This window comes from Orcinus orca, chromosome 13, assembly GCF_937001465.1.
Source record: "Orcinus orca chromosome 13, mOrcOrc1.1, whole genome shotgun sequence".
In the NCBI taxonomy this organism is placed as follows: domain Eukaryota; kingdom Metazoa; phylum Chordata; class Mammalia; order Artiodactyla; family Delphinidae; genus Orcinus; species Orcinus orca.
This window is the reverse complement of record NC_064571.1, coordinates 27,718,201-27,737,970: the sequence shown is the minus strand read 5'-3', so window position 1 is coordinate 27,737,970 and position 19,770 is coordinate 27,718,201. Positions and strand designations below refer to the sequence as shown.

Genomic DNA, 19,770 nt, shown 5'->3' with positions numbered 1-19,770 from the left:
AAACCTTCGCTACTACTCCTAGAAGAATGACATTGGCCTAGTTGAATTTGACGAGGTTGACTGTTATGTGACCAAGAAGGACATAATAAATCATGACATTTGAAGAACATCCTGAGTTCAAAGATACACCAGAAATACATCTACACGTGGAACAACTCCTACAGAACACCTACTGAACGCTGGCAGAAGACCTCAGACCTCCCAAAAGGCAAGAAACTCCCCACGTACCTGGGTAGGGCAAAAGAAAAAACAGAGACAAAAGAATAGGGACGGCACCTGCACCAGTGGGAGGGAGCTGTGAAGGAGGAAAAGTTCCCACACACTAGGAAGCCCCTTCGCGGGCGGAGACTGCGGGGGGCGGAGGGGGGAGCTTCGGAGCCGCGGAGGAGTGCACAGCAACGGGCGGAGGGCAAAGCGGGGAGATTCCCGCACAGAGGATCGGTGCCGACCGGCACTCACCAGCCCGAGAAGCTTGTCTGCTCACCCGCCGGGGCGGGCGGGGCTGCGAGCTGAGGCTCTGAGGCCCGGGTTTCGGTTTCGGATGGAACGCAGGGAGAGGACTGGAGTTGGCGGCTTGAACATAGCCTGAAGGGGTTAGTGCACCACGGCTAGCCGGGAGGGAGTCCGGGGAAAAGTCTGCACCTGCCGAAGAGGCAAGAGACTTTTTCTTCCCTCTTTGTTTCCTGGTGCGTGAGGAGAGGGGTTTAAGAACGCTGCTTAAAGGAGCTCCAGAGACGGGCGCGAGCCGCGGCTAAAAGCGCGAACCCCAGAGACGGGCGCGAGCCGCGGCTAAAAGCGCGGACCCCAGAGACAGGCGGGAGACGATAAGGTTGCTGCTGCCGCCACCGAGGGGCCTGTGTGCGAGCACAGGTCACTCTCCACACCCCTCTTCCGCGGAGCCTGTGCAGCCCGCCACTGCCAGGTTCCCGGGATCCAGGGACAACTTCCCCGGGAGAACGCACAGCGGGCCTCAGTCTGGTGCAAAGTCACGCCGGCCTTTGCCGCCGCAGGCCCGCCCCACACTCCGTGCCCCTCCCTCCCCGCCGGCCTGAGTGCGCCAGAGCCCCCGAATCAGCGGCTCTTTTAACCCCGCCCTGTCTGAGCAAAAAACAGACGCCCTCCAGCGACCTGACCTACGCGCAGTGGCAGGGCCAAATCCAAAGCTGAACCCCTGGGAGCTGTGAGAACAAAGAAGAGAAAGGGAAATCTCTCCCAGCAGCCTCAGAAGCAGCGGATTAAAGCTCCACAATCAACTTGATATACCCTGCATCTGTGGAATACCTGAATAGACAACCAATCATCCCAAATTAAGGAAGTGGACTTTAGGAGCAAGATCTATGATTTTTTCCCTTTTCCTCTTTTTGTGAATGTATATGTGTATGCTTCTGTGTGAGATCTTGTCTGTATAGTCTTGCTTCCACCATTTGTCCTAGGGTTCTATCCGTCCATGGTTTTTTTAAAAAATTTTTTTTCTTAATAATCAATTTTAATTTTAATAACGTTATTGTACTTTACCTTCGTTCTTTCTTTCTTTCTTTCTTTCTTTCTTTCTCTCTTTCCTTCCTTCCTTCCTTCCTTCCCTCCTTTAGACAATGAATCATCCCAAATTGAGGAGGTGGTCTCTGACAGCAAGATTTATGATTTTTCCCCCTTTACCTCTTTTAGTGAGGGTGTATGTGTATGCTTCTGTGTAAGATTTTGTCTGTATAGCTTTGCTTCCAACATTTGTCCTAAGGTTCTATCCGTCCCCCTTTTTTTTTTCTAAATAAGAATTTTTTAATTCAATAATTTTATTATACTTTATTTTATTTTTACTGTATCTTCTTTCTTTCTTTTTTCCTTCTTTCCCTCCTTCCTTCCTTCCTCCCTCCCTCCCTCCCTCCTTTCTTTCCTTCTTTCCTTCTTTCTTTCTTTCTTCCTTCCTTCCTTCCCTCCTTTCCTTCTTTCTTTCCTCATACTTCTACTAATTCCCTCTACTTTTTCTCCCTTTTATTCTGAGCCGTGTGGATGAAAAGCTCTTGGTGCTCCAGCCAGGAGTCAGGGCTCTGCCTCTGAGGTAGGAGAGCCAACTTCAGGACACTGGTCAACAAGAGACTTCCCAGCTCCACATAATATCAAACGGCGAAAATCTCCCAGAGACCCCCATCTTAACACCAGCACCCAGCTTCACTCAACGACCAGCAAGCCACAGTGCTGGACAACCTATGCCAAACAACTAGCAAGACAGGAACACAACCCCACCCATTAGCAGAAAGGCTGCCTAAAATAATAATAAGGCCACAGACACCCCAAACACACCACCAGACGTGAACCTGCCCACTAGAGAGACAAGATCCAGCCTCATCCACCACAACACAGGCACTAGTCCCCTCCACCAGGAAACCTACACAACCCAATGAACCAACCTTAGCCACTGGGGACAGACATCAAAAACAGCAGGAACTACGAACCTGCAGCCTGCAAAAAGGAGACCCCAAACACAGTAAGATAAGCAAAATGAGAATACAGAGAAATACACAGCAGATAAAGGAGCAAGATAAAAATGCACCAGACCTAACAAATGAAGAGGAAATAGGCAGCTTACCTGAAAAATAATTCAGAATAATGATAGTAAGAATGATCCAAAATCTTGGAGATAGAATGGACAATAGAATGGATAAAATGCAAGAATCAGTTAACAAGGACCTAGAAGAACTAAAGATGAAACAAGCAATGATGAACAACACATTAAAAGTACTCTAGATGGGATCAATAGCAGAATAACTGAGGCAGAAGAATGGATAAGTGACCTGGAAGATAAAATAGTGGAAATAACTACTGCAGAGCAGAATAAAGAAAAAAGAATGAAAAGAACTGAGGACAGTCTCAGAGACCTCTGGGACAACATTAAATGCACCAACATTCGAATTATAGGGGTTCCAGAAGAAGAAGAGTAAAAGAAAGGGACTGAGAAGATATTTGAAGAGATTATAGTTGAAAACTTCCCTAATATGGGAAAGGAAATAGTTAATCAAGTCCAGGCAGCACAGAGAGTCCCATACAGGATAAATACAAAGAGAAATACACCAAGACACATATTAATCAAACTGTCAAAAATTAAATACAAAGAAAGCATATTAAAAGCAGCAAGGGAAAAACAACAAATAACACATAAGGGAATCCCCATAAGGTTAACAGCTGATCTCTCAGCAGAAACCCTACAAGCCAGAAGGGAGTGGCAGGACATACTGAAAGTGATGAAGGAGAAAAACCTGCAGCCAAGACTACTCTACCCAGCAAGGATCTCATTAAGATTTGATGGAGAAATTAAAACCTTTACAGACAAGCAAAAGCTGAGAGAGTTCAGCACCACCAAACCAGCTTTACAACAAATGCTAAAGGATCTTCTCTAGGCAAGAAACACAAAAGAAGGAAAAGACCTATAATAACGAACCCCAAACAATTTAGAAAATGGGAATAGGAACATACATATCGATAATTACCTTAAATGTAAATGGACTAAATGCTCCCACCAAAAGACACAGATTAGCTGAATGGATACAAAAACAAGACCCATATATATGCTGTCTACAAGAGACCCACTTCAGACCTAGGGACACATACAGACTGAAAGTAAGGGGATGGAAAAAGATATTCCATGCAAATGGAAACCAAAAGAAAGCTGGAGTAGCAATTCTCATATCAGACAAAATAGACTTTAAAATAAGGACTATTAAAAGAGACAAAGAAGGACACTACATAATGATCAAGGGATCGATCCAAGAAGATATAACAACTGTAAATATTTATGCACCCAACATAGGAGCACCTCAATACATAAGGCAAATACTAACAACCATAAAAGGGGAAATCGACAGTAACACATTCATAGTAGGGGACTTAAACACTCCACTTTCACCCATGGACAGATCATCCAAAATGAAAATAAATAAGGAAACACAAGCTTTAAATGATACATTAAACAAGATGGACTTAATTGATATTTATAGGACACTCCATCCAAAAACAACAGAATACACATTTTTCTCAAGTGCTCATGGAACATTCTCCAGGATAGATCATATCTTGGGTCACAAATCAAGCCTTGGTAAATTTAAGAAAATTGAAATTGTATCAAGTATCTTTTCTGACCACAATGCCATGAGACTAGATATCAATTACAGGAAAAGATCTGTAAAAAATACAAACACATGGAGACTAAACAATACACTACTTAATAATGAAGTGATCACTGAAGAAATCAAAGAGGAAATCAAAAAATACCTAGAAACAAATGACAATGGAGACACAACAACCCAAAACTTGTGGGATGCAGCAAAAGCAGTTCTAAGGGGGAAGTTTATAGCAATACAAGCCCACCTTAAGAAGCAGAAACATCTCGAATAAACAACCTAACCTTGCACCTCAAGCAATTAGAGAAAGAAGAACAAAAAAACCCCAAAGCTAGCAGAAGGAAAGAAATCATAAAAATCAGATCAGAAATAAATGAAAAAGAAATGAAGGAAACAATAGCAAAGATCAATAAAACTAAAAGCTGGTTCTTTGAGAAGATAAACAAAATAGATAAACCACTAGCCAGACTCATCAAGAAAAAAAGGGAGAAGACTCAAATCAATAGAATTAGAAATGAAAAAGGAGAGGTAACAACTGACACTGCAGAAATAAAAGAGATCATGAGAGATTACTACAAGCAACTCTATGCCAATAAAATGGACAATCTGGAAGAAATGGACAAATTCTTAGAAAGGCACAACCTGCCAAGACTGAATCAGGAAGAAATAGAAAATATGAACAGACCAATCACAAGCACTGAAATTGAAACTGTGATTAAAAATCTTCCAACAAACAAAAGCCCAGGACCAGATGGCTTCACAGGCGAATTCTATCAAACATTTAGAGAAGAGCTAACACCTATCCTCCTCAAACTCTTCCAAAATATAGCAGAGGGAGGAACACTCCCAAACTCCTTCTATGAGGCCACCATCACCTTGATACCAAAACCAGACAAGGATGTCACAAAGAAAGAAAACTACAGGCCAATATCACTGATGAACATAGATGCAAAAATCCTCAACAAAATACTAGCAAACAGAATCCAACAGCACATTAAAAGGATCATACACCATGATCAAGTGGGGTTTATTCCAGGAATGCAAGGATTCTTCAATATACGCAAATCTATCAATGTGATAAACCATATTAACAAATTGAAGGAGAAAAACCATATGATCATCTCAATAGATGCAGAGAAAGCTTTTGACAAAATTCAACACCGATTTATGATAAAAACCCTGCAGAAAGTAGGCATAGAGGGAACTTTCCTCAACATAATAAAGGCCATATATGACAAGCCCACAGCAAAAATCATCCTCAATGGTGAAAAACTGAAAGCATTTCCACTAAGATCAGGAAAAAGACAAGGTTGCCCACTCTCACCACTCTTATTCAACATAGTTTTGGAAGTTTTAGCCACAGCAATCAGAGAAGAAAAGGAAATAAAAGGAATCCGAATCAGAAAAGAAGAAGTAAAGCTGTCACTGTTTGCAGATGACATGATCCTATACATAGAGAATCCTAAAGATGTTACCAGAAAACTACCAGAGCTAATCAATGAATTTGGTAAAGTGGCAGGATACAAAATTAATGCACAGATATCTCTGGCATTCCTATATACTAATGATGAAAAATCTGAAAGTGAAATCAAGAAAACACTCCCATTTACCATTGCAACAAAAAGAATAAAATATCTAGGAATAAACCTACCTAAGGAGACAAAAGACCTGTATGCAGAAAATTATAAGACACTGATGAAATAAATTAAAGATGATACAAATAGATGGAGAGATATACCATGTTCTTGGATTGGAAGAATCAACATTGTGAAAATGACTCTACTACCCAAAGCAATCTATAGATTCAATGCAATCCCTTTCAAACTACCACTGGCATTTTTCACAGAACTAGAACAAAAAATTTCGCAATTTGTATGGAAACACAAAAGACCCCGAATAGCCAAAGCAATCTTGAGAACGAAAAAAGGAACTGGAGGAATCAGGCTCCCTGACTTCAGACTATACTACAAAGCTACAGTTATCAAGACGGTATGGTACTGGCACAAAAACAGAAAGATAGATCAATGGAACAGGATAGAAAGCCCAGAGATAAACCCATGCACATATGGACACCTTATCTTTGATAAAGGTGGCAGGAATATACAGTGGAGAAAGGACAGCCTCTTCAATAAGTGGTGCTGGGAAAACTGGACAGGTACATGTAAAAGTATGAGATTAGATCACTCCCTAACACCATACACAAAAATAGGCTCAAAAATGGATTAAAGATCTAAATATAAGGCCAGAAACTATCAAACTCTTAGAGGAAAACATAGGCAGAACACTCTATGACATAAATCACAGCAAGATCCTTTCTGACCCACCTCATAGAGTAATGGAAATAAAAACAAAAATAAACAAATGGGACCTAATGAAACTTCAAAGCTTTTGCACAGCAAAGGAAACCATAAACAAGACCAAAAGACAACCCTCAGAATGGGAGAAAATATTTGCAAATGAAGTAACTGACAAAGGATTAATCTCCAAAATTTACAAGCAGCTCATGCAGCTCAATAACAAAAAAACAAACAACCCAATCCAAAAATGGGCAGAAGACCTAAATAGACATTTCTCCAAAGAAGATATACAGACTGCCAACAAACACATGAAAGAATGCTCAACATCATTAATCATTAGAGAAATGCAAATCAAAACTACAATGAGATATCATCTCACACCAGTCAGAATGGCCATCATCAAAAAATCTAGAAACAATAAATGCTGGAGAGGGTGTGGAGAAAAGGGAACACTCTTGCACTGCTGGTGGGAATGTGAATTGGTTCAGCCACTATGGAGAACAGTATGGAGGTTCCTTAAAAAGCTACAAATAGAACTACCATATGACCCAGCAATCCCACTACTGGGCATATACCCTGAGAAAACCGAAATTCAAAAAGAGTCATGTACCAAAATGTTCATCGCAGCTCTACTTACAATAGCCCAGAGATGGAAACAACCTAAGTGCCCATCATTGGATGAATGGATAAAGAAGATATGGCACATATATACAACGGAATATTACTCAGCCATAGAAAGAAACGAAATTGAGCTATTTGTAATGAGGTGGATAGACCTAGAGTCTGTCATACACAGTGAAGTAAGTCAGAAAGAAAAAGACAAATACCGTATGCTAACACATATATATGGAATTTAAGAAAAAAAAATGTCATGAAGAACCTAGGGGTAAGGCAGGAATAAAGATGCAGACCTCCTAGAGAACGGACTTGAGGTTATGGGGAGGGGGAAGGGTGAGCTGTGACAGGGCGAGAGAGAGTCATGGACATATACACACTAACAAACGTAGTAAGGTAGATAGCTAGTTGGAAGCAGCCACATGGCACAGGGATATTGGCTTGTTGCTTTGTGACAGCCTGGAGGGGTGGGATAGGGAGGGTGGGAGGGAGGGAGACGCAAGAGGGAAGAGATATGGGAACATATGTGTATGTATAACTGATTCACTTTGTTATAAAGCAGAAACTAACACACCATTGTAAAGCAATTATACCCCAATAAAGATGTTAAAAAAAAAAAAACATTTTCCTACTGAGGTAAGTCCAATTACAATTACAAAAGAAAAGAAAAATGGCAAAAGCAAAGTTTCAAACTTACCAGTAGAATAAAATTTGGAACCCTGCCTATGTACGTTACCTTTAACTTTAATGAGTATGGGTGTTTTCTGACTCATGCGTTCCATGTATTAATAATGGATAAATGCAAAATTATAAGCAGTACCAAATAAGCAAAAATGCTAGGATACACTTAAATCTCTTAAGTATTTATAAAGGAATTGTTATAGTAATTTCATTAATTGAAAGTCAATTTATCCATACTCCCACCAAATGAATTTTCAACACTATCAAAAGACTATGAGTTTGAATTAGGATTTTTAAACGATTGTGCTATGACAAAGTTAACTCATAGTATGTAATCCAGGAAGCTCATTGTTTCTTTGAAATACTTCTTGCCTACAGCTCCCACATTATAATGAGAACTACAATTGCAATATTCCTCTTACTTATCACTTTTCATCTATACATGCTTATTTTTTCCCTACGAAAGTAATGACTTCTTCTGCTGGCCTAATCTTTTAGTTTGTTTAATTTGATATGAATGTATCTTTTCTTATTAGATTGCTCTAAAAGACGATATTTTATGTTACATTTCCAAATTGTGTGTGTGTGTGTATGTCCTCAATTATCCACATAATTTCTAAGGCCAGCAAACAAACCCTTGAGTCATCATCTGACCCAAATTCTAGAAACACCTCATTGTCGTTTGATGGATCATAATATTTTATACCAATGACTATAGGTTGTTTTGTTGTATATGTTTTATTTGTTATATACATTATGTGAAGTATGATAATGATTATAAGAAGGCATGATAATTTTTTTATTAAATGGACTTTTCCAAATGTCATCATTAATAAATCAATCTATAGATTTAACACAATCTAAATTAATACTGCAGAAAAATATTTATTATTTTTGTAGCAATTGACAAGTGATTTTAAATATTTTATGAAAATGCAGAGGACCTGGAAAAGCCCAAATGACTTTCAAAGAGAAAAAAAAAGTTGGAACACATGACTACCTGATTCCGAGATTTACTCTAAACATACTTTATCACATTGGTATGGTACTGTTGTAAGTATAGAAATATAGATTAATGTAACAGAATATCAAGAAATAGATACACTTATACATGGTTAATTAATTTTCAACAAAAATGCCAGTGGAGAAAGGGATGCTTTTAGAACAAATCCTTTTGGAACAAGTAGATATCCATATGAAACAATAGGTAAATAACCTCAACTTTTACCTTAATCAAACAGAAAATTAGTTCAGAATGGATCATAGACCTAAACAGTAAACACTAGGAATAACAAGTAACTTTCTAAACTGGATAAGCTACTGCTAATATTTTATGTAATGGTGAAATTATAAAATTTACTCTTATGTTTGGGCACAAGAAGGTTTCTCCACTCTCGCTAATTCTATTCAAAAATAAACTAGAAATTCTAGTTGGTGGAATTAGGCAAGGGAAAGAAATAAAGACTGTGTAGGTTGGATAGAAAGAAATACAACTCTCTTCATTCACAGCTGACCTGTTTGTGTACATTGAATATCTTAAGGAATCTGTTTTAAAAGCTACTAGAGCTTGCAAATTTGTATAGCAAGGAAACAGAGTACAATATTAATGTACAAAAGTCAATTGTTTTTCTATATACTAGCAAGGAAAAATTGGAAATTGAACATTTTAAAAATACCATTTAGAGTAGCATCAACAAACATGAATACTTCGTGATACATTTGATAAAATATATGTAAGTGCTGAGGACTAGAAATTATAAAACATTGCTGAGATAAACTAGAGAAAACTAAAATAAATGGAGAAACAATATTATGAAGTTATCTCCAAGTAGCTCTATAGACTTAATGTAGTCTTTTTACAAAGAAATAATCAAACTGATTCTAAAATTTATATATAAATACAAAAGATCTAAGTTAGCTAAAACCATTTTGGAAGAGAACATACCCTACATAATTTCAAGATTTATTATAAAGCTACTATAACTAAAATAGTGTAGTATTAGCATAAGGATAAACAAACAGGATAGGGAGTCTAGATCTAAACTCATACATATATGGTCAAAAATGCTGAGATTGTTCAGGGAGCAAAAGATGATGCTCTAGCACATGTGATGATGGAAGATAGGAAAATGCAAAACACACATAAAATAGGAACTACTTTGAAGCTGGTAAGATATTAACATACATTTTCGGGAGTGAGCTTTTCAGATCTTTATGTAGGTGTCAATGCGGCAGGCTGGAGGGATTCGTAGGAGGAGAAGCACATGAAGGACATGGAGTAACAGAAGAGTTCGAATAAGCTGCCTTTCAAAAAGGAACAATACTCTGTGTCAGACCAAAGGCACTAAAGGCATGGTTTGACTATTTCACAACGTTGCGTAGGATTGATACTCTGTAAAGGTTAAAATCTTTAGGAAGAAATCAGATAAGCAGCGTTGCAAATACCACACCAACCTACAATTTACTGACTACAAGCTCTGTGTTTGTGGAAGCGTGTGTGTGTGTGTGTGTGTGTGTGTGTGTGTGTGTGTGTGTGTGTGTGTGTGTGACTGAGAGAGAGAGACTATCTCTGATATTCCCTTCTAGCTACTTAGAAGACATCTTAGAAACTTTGGGTCATCTCTTAGGAGTATATACACCATGGCATTGGCAGCTAGAGGGTAATGTGAAAAAGAGGTCTGAAAGATGAAGCTTTCTCCTGAGAGCTAACATTTTCAGAACAAATTGGGCAGCTGAGAAATATTCACTCTCCAGACCTCAGAAGATAGTTAAAATCAGTGATCTCAGGGTGGTCAAAGAAAACAAATACCAAAGGCTGACTCAGAACCCAAACATTTGTTGTGACTCTCTTCAAAGAACTCTTGGGTGATATTTTTATTTAAATCAATGTTTACAGATTTTGTCAAGTTTTCTGAATTTGTCTGCCGAGTACACTCATGTACTTTTTCAATAAATAATTGGAAAATTATTTATTTTCAATGTAAATGAACAAAAATAGTCCAAGATAAAAATAGAAAGAATAAAGCATGATTTGAATCAAATCCATATATTCTTTAGTACCTGGCATGTATAGTATATATAGTTCAGATTGTTTATTCTTATTCATATCTTTTGTTTTATTTTATTTCACTGAATTCTTGCAACAACCACTCTGCTCTTTATCAATAATTATTTTCCATTTAACAGGAGAAGGAATGATGAATTTCTAAATATAATCTTATTTATCTGCATGTTCCCTACTCTTCAAAGAAAGGAGTTTGTCATTTTTCCACTCATGTTACATATTCAGGTTTAAGAACACAACAGAGAGAGTACTGAGGATAAATATTTAAGAATATTTATAAGATTTCTAGTAAGTTTGATACTCTTGGAAAAATAAATTTTTATCCAAATGGCATAGCTTAAATTCATAAGTGGAAGAACAATGAGAATTTGAAGTGTTGTTATATTTGTTCAAGGACATTGCTCTTAAAAATTTGAGAAACAGTATTTAGGGTAATTGTTAAGAGCACAGATTTGAGGTCAGACTATTTGGGTAAAATAAATACATCTGCCTTTTATTGGCTGTGTTTACTTGAGCAAGCTATTTAATGTCTCTGGGTCTTTGTTCCTCATCTGTAAAATGGAGATAATATATTCATATCTGTTGTCAAGAATAAATAAATACACGAGAAACACTTCGAATGCAGCCTTATCTACATTAAAGTACTGTGTGTTAAGTGATTATATTTAGTCTATTTTCCTATCCAGTGATAAAAATTTTCATTTCACATTTAATTTCCTAGGGGCATTTTATAACAACTAGAAACCACAATAAAAACAAAAAAATTCTCAACACAATTATTTTCACTTCCGCAACATGCTTTCTGTATGTATGTGTTTCCCCCTTGATTAATCTACATTCTATAGTTGTTTAACCTACTTTACCGAAATTTCTCCCTGGCGATATTGTCCTCTCAAATTTCATTTCAGACATTCCCTCCTTCATCCTAAAGCCCAACTAAATCCCCTGATATAAATGATCATCTCTCCATCTTAAGTCCCATAATAATTATCACCTCGGTTGTAGCAAAGATTGCATTCTGCTTTGACTTTTTTTCATCCTCATCCAGATGTTAAATAACTTATCTATGAGCTTTGAGTTGAATCATTCTCCATCACATGTATAACTTGAGCTTTTTCTTTGTTATTTCACAGGTAATTTTTAAGTTATAAAACTAATGACTTTAGAATATTCAATGTAACTTAATACTTTATATGTATATGTAATACCTTATGTAATGTATAGTTAGAATTAAGATTCAATTATTTTCCAAATACTTTTATTTGTGGGTATCTATATAAACACTTGCCTTTGCTCTGTTTTCTAATTTTAACTTTAAGAAAAGGTAGTACTTTTCCTCTGTATTTACTAGTGGTTTTACAATATTTTAAAATGTATTTTTCTCACATAGTGCTCATCCATAATATTACAAACATTGGGTATTGCATTAATATGACTAAGTTGCTGTAACTTAGTTTGTTAACAAGAATATCTTTCAAGAAGTATACTGTCCAATTAGTTTTCTATTTGAATAATTTACAAACCTTCTGAAAATGGATAATAGTGAATAATAAAAATGTCATACAAATTAGTGAGACCTCTCTGATTATATAACTATATGATATATTCTAAATCTTTGGGCCTTAAACACAAGATAAATCTAAAAAACCTTATAATTTAGATAAAATACGTAATAACAAAAACAATAGCAAAGACAAACATTCCTATAGTTCCTACTATTTATCACACAATTTAAGAACTTTACTAATGCATCTATTTGACGGCAAACAAAAGCTTAACACTGACTATTTAGTGCTATTACATGTGATTATTTCTCCTTATACTTTTTTGTTTTGTACAATAATTTTGTTAACAAATATGTTACTTTGGGGCTGAAAATTTTTGCCTTTTATGCCTTTTTTCTTTATTTTATTTTTAAGAAGTTACTTTCTGTTTTTCCAAATAATTGTACCAGAGTGGGTTTTTCATACATTCTGATATTCAGTGGAGGAGACTCTCATACACAAATGTTTTTTAATGATTTTATTTTAAAAAATCTTATAGGATTTTTTAAAATTTGAAATATAGTTATTTATTTCTAAGTTAATCTCAAGAGAAAGTCAAAATAACTGCAACTATAAGATGTAAGAAATAGGTATACATGAAATGAAAGAGAAAAGAAATTCTTAAAATCAGCAACTATCAAAAAATCTTATATATTTACTATATACCATTTTCAACATACATATAATCATATGCCTCATTTTATGGAAAAAGTTGGCAATATTATATATAGTAAAAATGTAAAAGCAGCAGCGAGTTCAATGTGAGTCTTCTTTATTTATAGAAAAATTTCAATGAAATGATTTCAATCTCATGGTCTATCCCTTTAAAGAGGTTCTCTGGTACCACCTTATCCCCACCCCCATCTGTATATGTGTGTGTATTTGAAAAAGTTTTAGATTTGTATTTGGAAAAAATTAAAATGGTGTGATGTGTCTCTCTAATATGGGTCTCGTTTTTCAGACTTTTGTATACTTCGGTCTGAATGCAAGAATTAAGGTCACTGGTGTTATACTTTAAGGGTTTGGGGGCTTATTTTTGGATAACCATGAGACTGGGCCCATTTTCACATTAGCAGTGACTTGAAAATTATTCCACAGGGTAACAGACATATTCAAAAACCACAATCAATAAAATTAATATTTTAGATACGATCATAATAAAATCTTATTAATAAGTGATTAGGTGTGGGGGGGGAAATATTTTATGTGCATTTTGTTAATAAACAAAATATAACATGCATTCACTTTTAAGTGAATAGCCGATAGCTCAAAGTACTGCCAGTATTGCAGTTTTGAAAGAAGAATTTCCCTTCACCAAATAAATGTTAGTCCTGGTATATTTCCTGAAACAATCTAACTTTTTATTTTCCAAGTTAGGTTTTTAGCCTATGAACTTCAGCATATTTTTGAATGTCTCTTTCTTTTTTTAAAAAATTTTATTTATTTAATTTATTTATTTTTGGCTGCATTGGGTCTTCGTTACTGTGCGCAGGCTTTCTCCAGTTGTGAGGAGCGGGGACTACTCTTCCTTGTGGTGCGCGGGCTTCTCATTGTGGTGGCTTCTCTTTTTGCGGAGCACGGGCTCCAGGCACGCAAGCTTCAGTAGTTGTGGCTCGCGGTCTCTAGAGCGCAGGCTCAGTAGTTGTGGCCACGGGCTTAGTTGCTCCACGGCATGTGGGATCTTCCCGGACCAGGGCATGAACCCGTGTCCCCTGCATTGGCAGGAAGATTCTTAACCACTGCGCCACCAGGGAAGCCCAAATGTTTCTAATAATGGTGTACCATGAACTAATTCAACACCGATCATTTTCACATACTGGATTTTGTTGTTTAAAGCAATGAAAGCCACTTAACCACAAGGACATCCTTTATTGAGAAATAGGATACCACTTAGAAATGCATCACAATAGTTGCAGAATATATATTATCTAATATTCACTGGGCTCACTGTGAAACAGACTTGAACTAGCTATAAAACAACTTATTTTATTAATTTTCATTTACTTAAGGGTCATTTAGTCCAAACTAAATATAAATTATCATTAATTCATTCAACAATATTTATGGAGCACTGATTTAGGGGCAGATCCTTCTCCAAGCTATGGAATTTCTGTAAGTTTCCAAAAGACATCAGTCCTAAACTCATGGAGCTCAGTCCTATAAATCTTAATTATATTAAAAAGTCTTTTGTAAAGAACTTTTGTTGTTGATTCTAAAACAGACTCAATTCAAAGAATTAAAGATAAATTATATACTCATATAAAATTTCAGGTTGATTTAAGTTAAGAAAAAATACAAGAGAGAGAAAGTATATCTTTCAAATTTCAAAAACAAAATTATCCATTTCTCATTAAAGCATTTACCTTGTGTAAAATAAGGATGTTTCAGCTTTTTCTCTCACTTCCATAGGAAGGGATATTTCTTCTTTTAAGAGAGAATTTCCTGGCATTTTCCTTTTTTTACTAAAAAGAAATATACTATATATTATTCTTATATGTTTTACCAGATTTTCACAGCACCAGGACCAGGGGTAATCAAAGTCATTCACCAGAATGACCGTGCATTGTAACAAGGCCTTCTACTGCTGCCGTCTGTCAAGAATGGAACCATTTTTTTAATGTAGAGAAGCCAAGAAGAAATAAAACGAAATGTCTGCCCTTTAACATTTCAGAACTGGGAAACTGATTCACTCTGCCCTATTCCAGTTAAATGTAATAGATGTATTTTTGTACTTGTTCAAACCGCAGAGCTTCTGATGGGCATTCTTTTAAAATACTCCTATAGATAGAATATATTCTTCCTCTCTGTTTATTTTCTTTGGAATGGCAGCTGCCTCAACTTAATGAGATTGAGACCATTTCTCTGAGTATCAGGTGCTAGTTCAGTGAGATTAATGAACAGTATGAACGCTTAGTTTGATATTTGAAAAACTTATTTGTTTACTTATTTATGACCACTACTCATGGAATTCTGCTCCATAACCAGTGAATTCTAGTTCCTCAGGCTTGACTCAGGGTAACGTGTAGACTTTAAAATATGACCGATACTATCCTGATGATATTTTGACATCCTTGACTCTCTAGTAGAATCAGTAGATTTTTAGCAACATTTATTACTTGTTCAGAGATTTAGAGTTCATTCATTTGCATTATCTGTCTTATCACAGTGCCTGAGTGAAGAATGATGGTGATGGTTTCTATAAATACACATTCTCAGTTGAAGGAAACATTTTTCTAATCCTTTCCTATGGTCATTAAAAATATTTTGAAAGTAAATATTAAATATTTTCAATACCAGTTAAAATTAAAGTATTATATCTCTGTGTATCTATTAATATTGTAATTGCATCGTAGTAAGCTGAAAAATGTCTCCCCCCAAAATATTCACAACCTAATCCCTGGAACCTGTGAATGTTACCTTATATTGCAAAAAAAACAGGGGTATTTGCAGATGTGATTAAATTGAGATCTTAAGATAGAAAATTATGTTGGATTATCCTAAATGCCATCACATGTATCCCTATAAAAGGGACTCAGATTTTACACAGATGGGGGAGAAGGCAACGTGAAGATGGAGCAGAGAGATACTTAAAGACACTGGAATGATGGGGCCACATTTGATGGGATGCCTGCAGCCACCAGAAACTGGAAAAGTCAAGGAAAAATTCCCCTATAGAGCCTCTGGGGGGGCCATGGCCCTGCCGCCACTATGACTCAGATTAAGTAATACTGACAGAACTGTGAGAGAATAAATGGAACACATTTTGCTTGTTTTAAGCCAAGTATCTGCTGAATTGTTACAGAAACTTTTTATGACTTGGAAAAATTATTCTCATGTTATCTTCTTGATTGAGGGCTTAGCTAATTTATTTCTTGGTTTTTAGTTAGTTCTTGAAACATCAATGTATTTCTGAGAACTATTTTTATCATATTATATATTCATCAGCCCATAATCCATATGGTTGCCATTTAAGCAAATTTAGTGAGATTTTTCTTAGTGCCCTTATTCTATGTCTGTAAAACATTATAGATGTTTGAATAGATTGAATGTTATTCATATCGTAGACACATATATTATAGGTTAATATATAGAGGGGTATGGATAGATACTTTTTAATATCAAGTAAAACCAAGTTTTATTATGATATTGTGGGACTCGAGGGACATTGTTCCAGCTAATGATTAAGAACTCTCCAGACAATAGGGGCTTCTTAGACAATGGGTGAATTTCCAGGATGTCCGGCCCCCTTCCGAGAAGGAGGGAGATAAACAAAAAAGGTGTCTGTCAAAGACCAATCAGGCAGCTGGGGACAAGTTCCCTCTCTGGTCCGAGCCTAAGCCAGGACCAATCAGCAGGAGAACACAACCAAATCTATAATTTACATACGGGGAAGTGGGAACCTATAAAACTGACATATTCGCGCCCAAAAGGGTTCCTTCTTCGACCTCCTGCGTGAGGACCAAGGAACCCCGGTGCACCGGCCTTCAATAAACCTCTTGCGTTTTGCATCGACTTCCGACTCTTGTTGTTTCCTGGGCGAGTCGAAACTCCTAGGAGACCGCGCAGGTCTAACATTTGGGGGCTCGTCCGGGATTCCACTCGCCCCTGACCACAAGAACATCGGGAGTTGGAGGTACCAGGTAAGCTCGAGCTTGATTGTCTGTTTGTCCCTTGTTCTTTGTGGGCCATTATCAGAGGAAAGCCGTTAAGAATCGGCTTATTATGGAATCTGTATCGGACCTCTGGCTAGGCAGACGTGCTAATAGCCGGCGTCCATGAGCCCTAGGGGACGCCCTGGTGGCTCATCTGGAAGGAGAGGCAAACTCTGTCTCCCCTTCACTCGGTTTCGGCAGTTCCCTTGGTGATAACTGCCATCTGAAGAGGTTTCGGTTTTGAAGCGAGCTCGCGGTGGCCCATACGTATATGTGTTTCATGGAGTTTTAACTGTTTCTGTATTGTGGTCTATTCTTCTTCTCTGACGGACGACAATGGGACAAACTGTGACGACAACTCTTTCACTTACCCTAAGCCATTGGACCGAAGTTCGGGCCAGAGCCCATAATTTTTCGGTAGAGGTGAAGAAAGGAAAGTGGCAGACTTTGTGTGCCTCTGAATGGCCAACATTTCAGATAGGATGGCCCCCCGAAGGATCCTTTTTATTAGACAAGATTAAGCTGCTGAAGTCTAAGATATTTAATATAGATCCCCACGGACATCCAGACCAAGTACCATATGTCTTGGTCTGGGAAGATTTAATTCTCTCCCCACCTCCGTGGGTCCGGCCCTTTGTTTCCTCAACAGGTACGTCCGCGCACACATCAGCAGCGTCGGAGATATTAGCCTTAAAGAAAAACCCCAACACGGAAAAGCTACCCGACGCCCCGGATCCACCGAAGGCGATTTATCCTGACCCGCAGTCCGATTTGCTTCTTTTGGATTCCCCACCCCCTTATCCTCCGGCCCCAAATCCCCTACCACCTAGAGGACCCCCAGCTCCACTGCCCTCGGCACCAAGGGAACCATCCATGATGGAAGAAGAAAGGGGTCCCTCAGCGGGCACTAGGAGCCGGAGGGCTATCTCCCCGGACTCCACTGCCCTACCTCTTAGAGAATATGGCCCCCCCGACGTCCAAGGAATAGACCTCTCCAATACTGGCCCTTTTCCTCTGCAGATCTTTATAATTGGAAAATGCATAACCCAACTTTTTCCGAAAATCCACAGGCCCTTACCGCTTTAATAGAATCTCTTGTTTTCTCCCACCAGCCCACATGGGATGATTGTCAGCAGCTGCTTCAGACTCTCCTAACGACTGAGGAGAGGCAACGGGTTCTTTTAGAAGCCAGAAAAAATGTATTAGGCGCCAATGGGCAACCTACCCAGCTGCCTAACGAGATTGATGTTGGTTTCCCACTCGTCAGGCCAAACTGGGATTTCAATGCCCCGGAAGGTAGGGAGCGCCTGAAAATGTATCGCCAGGCTCTGGTGGCGGGTCTCCATGGAGCGGCCAGACGGCCCACTAATTTGGCTAAGGTAAGGGAAGTAACTCAGGGGCCCCAGGAATCGCCAACTGTGTTCCTGGAACGTTTAATGGAAGCCTTTAGACGCTTTACCCCTTATGATCCAACTTCGGAGGAACATAGGGCTACTGTAGCAATGGCTTTCATTGATCAAGCGGCCCCTGATATTAGGAAGAAATTACAGAGGCTAGATGGCTTGCAGGGATTTTCGCTTCAGGAGTTAGTAAAAGAGGCAGATAAAGTATATAACAAAAGAGAAACAGAGGAAGAGAAGGAAGAAAGAAAGCAGAAAGAGCAGGCAGCCCGTGAAAGAAGACGAGATAAGAGACAAGAGAGGAATTTAAGTAAGATATTGGCCACTGTGGTTGGAGGAAGAAATATAGGGGATAGAAATGGGCAGGAAGGGCAAACGGCAGACAGAAGGCGACCATTAGACAAGGACCAATGTGCCTACTGTAAAGAAAAAGGACATTGGGCGAGAGAATGCCCTAAGAAAAAGAATGGAGGAAGGCCAACCAGAAACAAAATCTTAACATTGGAAGAAGAAGACTAGGAAAGTCAGGGCTCGAACCCTCTCCCCGAGCCCCGGGTAACTCTTAAAGTGGAGGGGGAACCTGTTCAATTTTTGGTAGATACCGGAGCCCAGCACTCCGTCCTTCTCCACTCAAAAGGTCCTATCTCAGCTAAAAGGTCATGGGTACAAGGAGCCACTGGGAATAAACAATATTCATGGACCACACGAAGGACAGTAGATCTTGGGATTAGACGAGTAACCCATTTATTTTTGATTATTCCGGAATGCCCCTATCCTTTGCTGGGAAGAGATTTACTCTCCAAAGTAGGGGCTCAAATCCACTTTCAGCCAGAAGGTCCCACCATAACTGATAATAAAGGAAGGTTACTTCAAATATTGACTATGAAATTAGAAGATGAATATAAATTATACGAGCAGCCTTCATCCTCACGAGTTAATGTTACAGATTGGGTAACTCGGTTCCCTCAAGCCTGGGCAGAAACTGCCGGAATGGGGATGGCCAAAAATCGGCCCCCGGTGCTAGTGGAACTCAAGGCAACTGCCACCCCAATAACGGTCCGTCAATACCCCATGAGTAGAGAAGCCAAGACGGTATCCGTCCCCATATACAGAGGCTACTAGACTTGGGCATCTTAATAAGATGTCAGTCAGCATGGAACACCCCTCTCCTGCCGGTAAAGAAACCAGGAACAAATGATTATCGGCCGGTGCAGGATCTACGAGAGGTAAACAAACGGGTGGCAGACCTCCACCCCACAGTTCCAAACCCTTACAACCTCCTGAGCACTCTTCCACCTCAACATACGTGGTATACTGTTTTGGACCTTAAAGATACTTTTTTCTGTTTAAGACTCTCTCCCCTGAGCCAACCCTACTTTGCCTTCGAAAGGAAAGATCCAACATC

General features: G+C 38.4%; 3 protein-coding genes across 18 annotated transcripts in view; 2 read left to right on the top strand and 1 right to left on the bottom strand.

The window, feature by feature from the left end:
- LOC117199207 (uncharacterized) overlaps positions 1-19,770 on the bottom strand; it is a 1,082,321-nt gene that overhangs the window by 634,824 nt on the left and 427,727 nt on the right. The gene's annotated exons all lie outside the window — the stretch shown is intronic.
- Positions 16,638-19,770, top strand: part of LOC125960839 (uncharacterized) — a 254,745-nt gene continuing 251,612 nt past the window's right edge. Inside the window, exon 1 of the mRNA XM_049696124.1 lies at positions 16,638-16,879. The gene's annotated coding sequence lies outside the window, so the exon portion shown is untranslated. The remainder of the gene's footprint in view (positions 16,880-19,770) is intronic.
- On the top strand, positions 17,027-19,711 carry LOC125960851 (uncharacterized). Its single transcript, XM_049696146.1, is given in 2 exon segments — positions 17,027-17,947; positions 17,950-19,711. Coding segments are annotated over 2 exon segments (2,184 nt in total). The 5' UTR covers positions 17,027-17,301; the 3' UTR covers positions 19,488-19,711.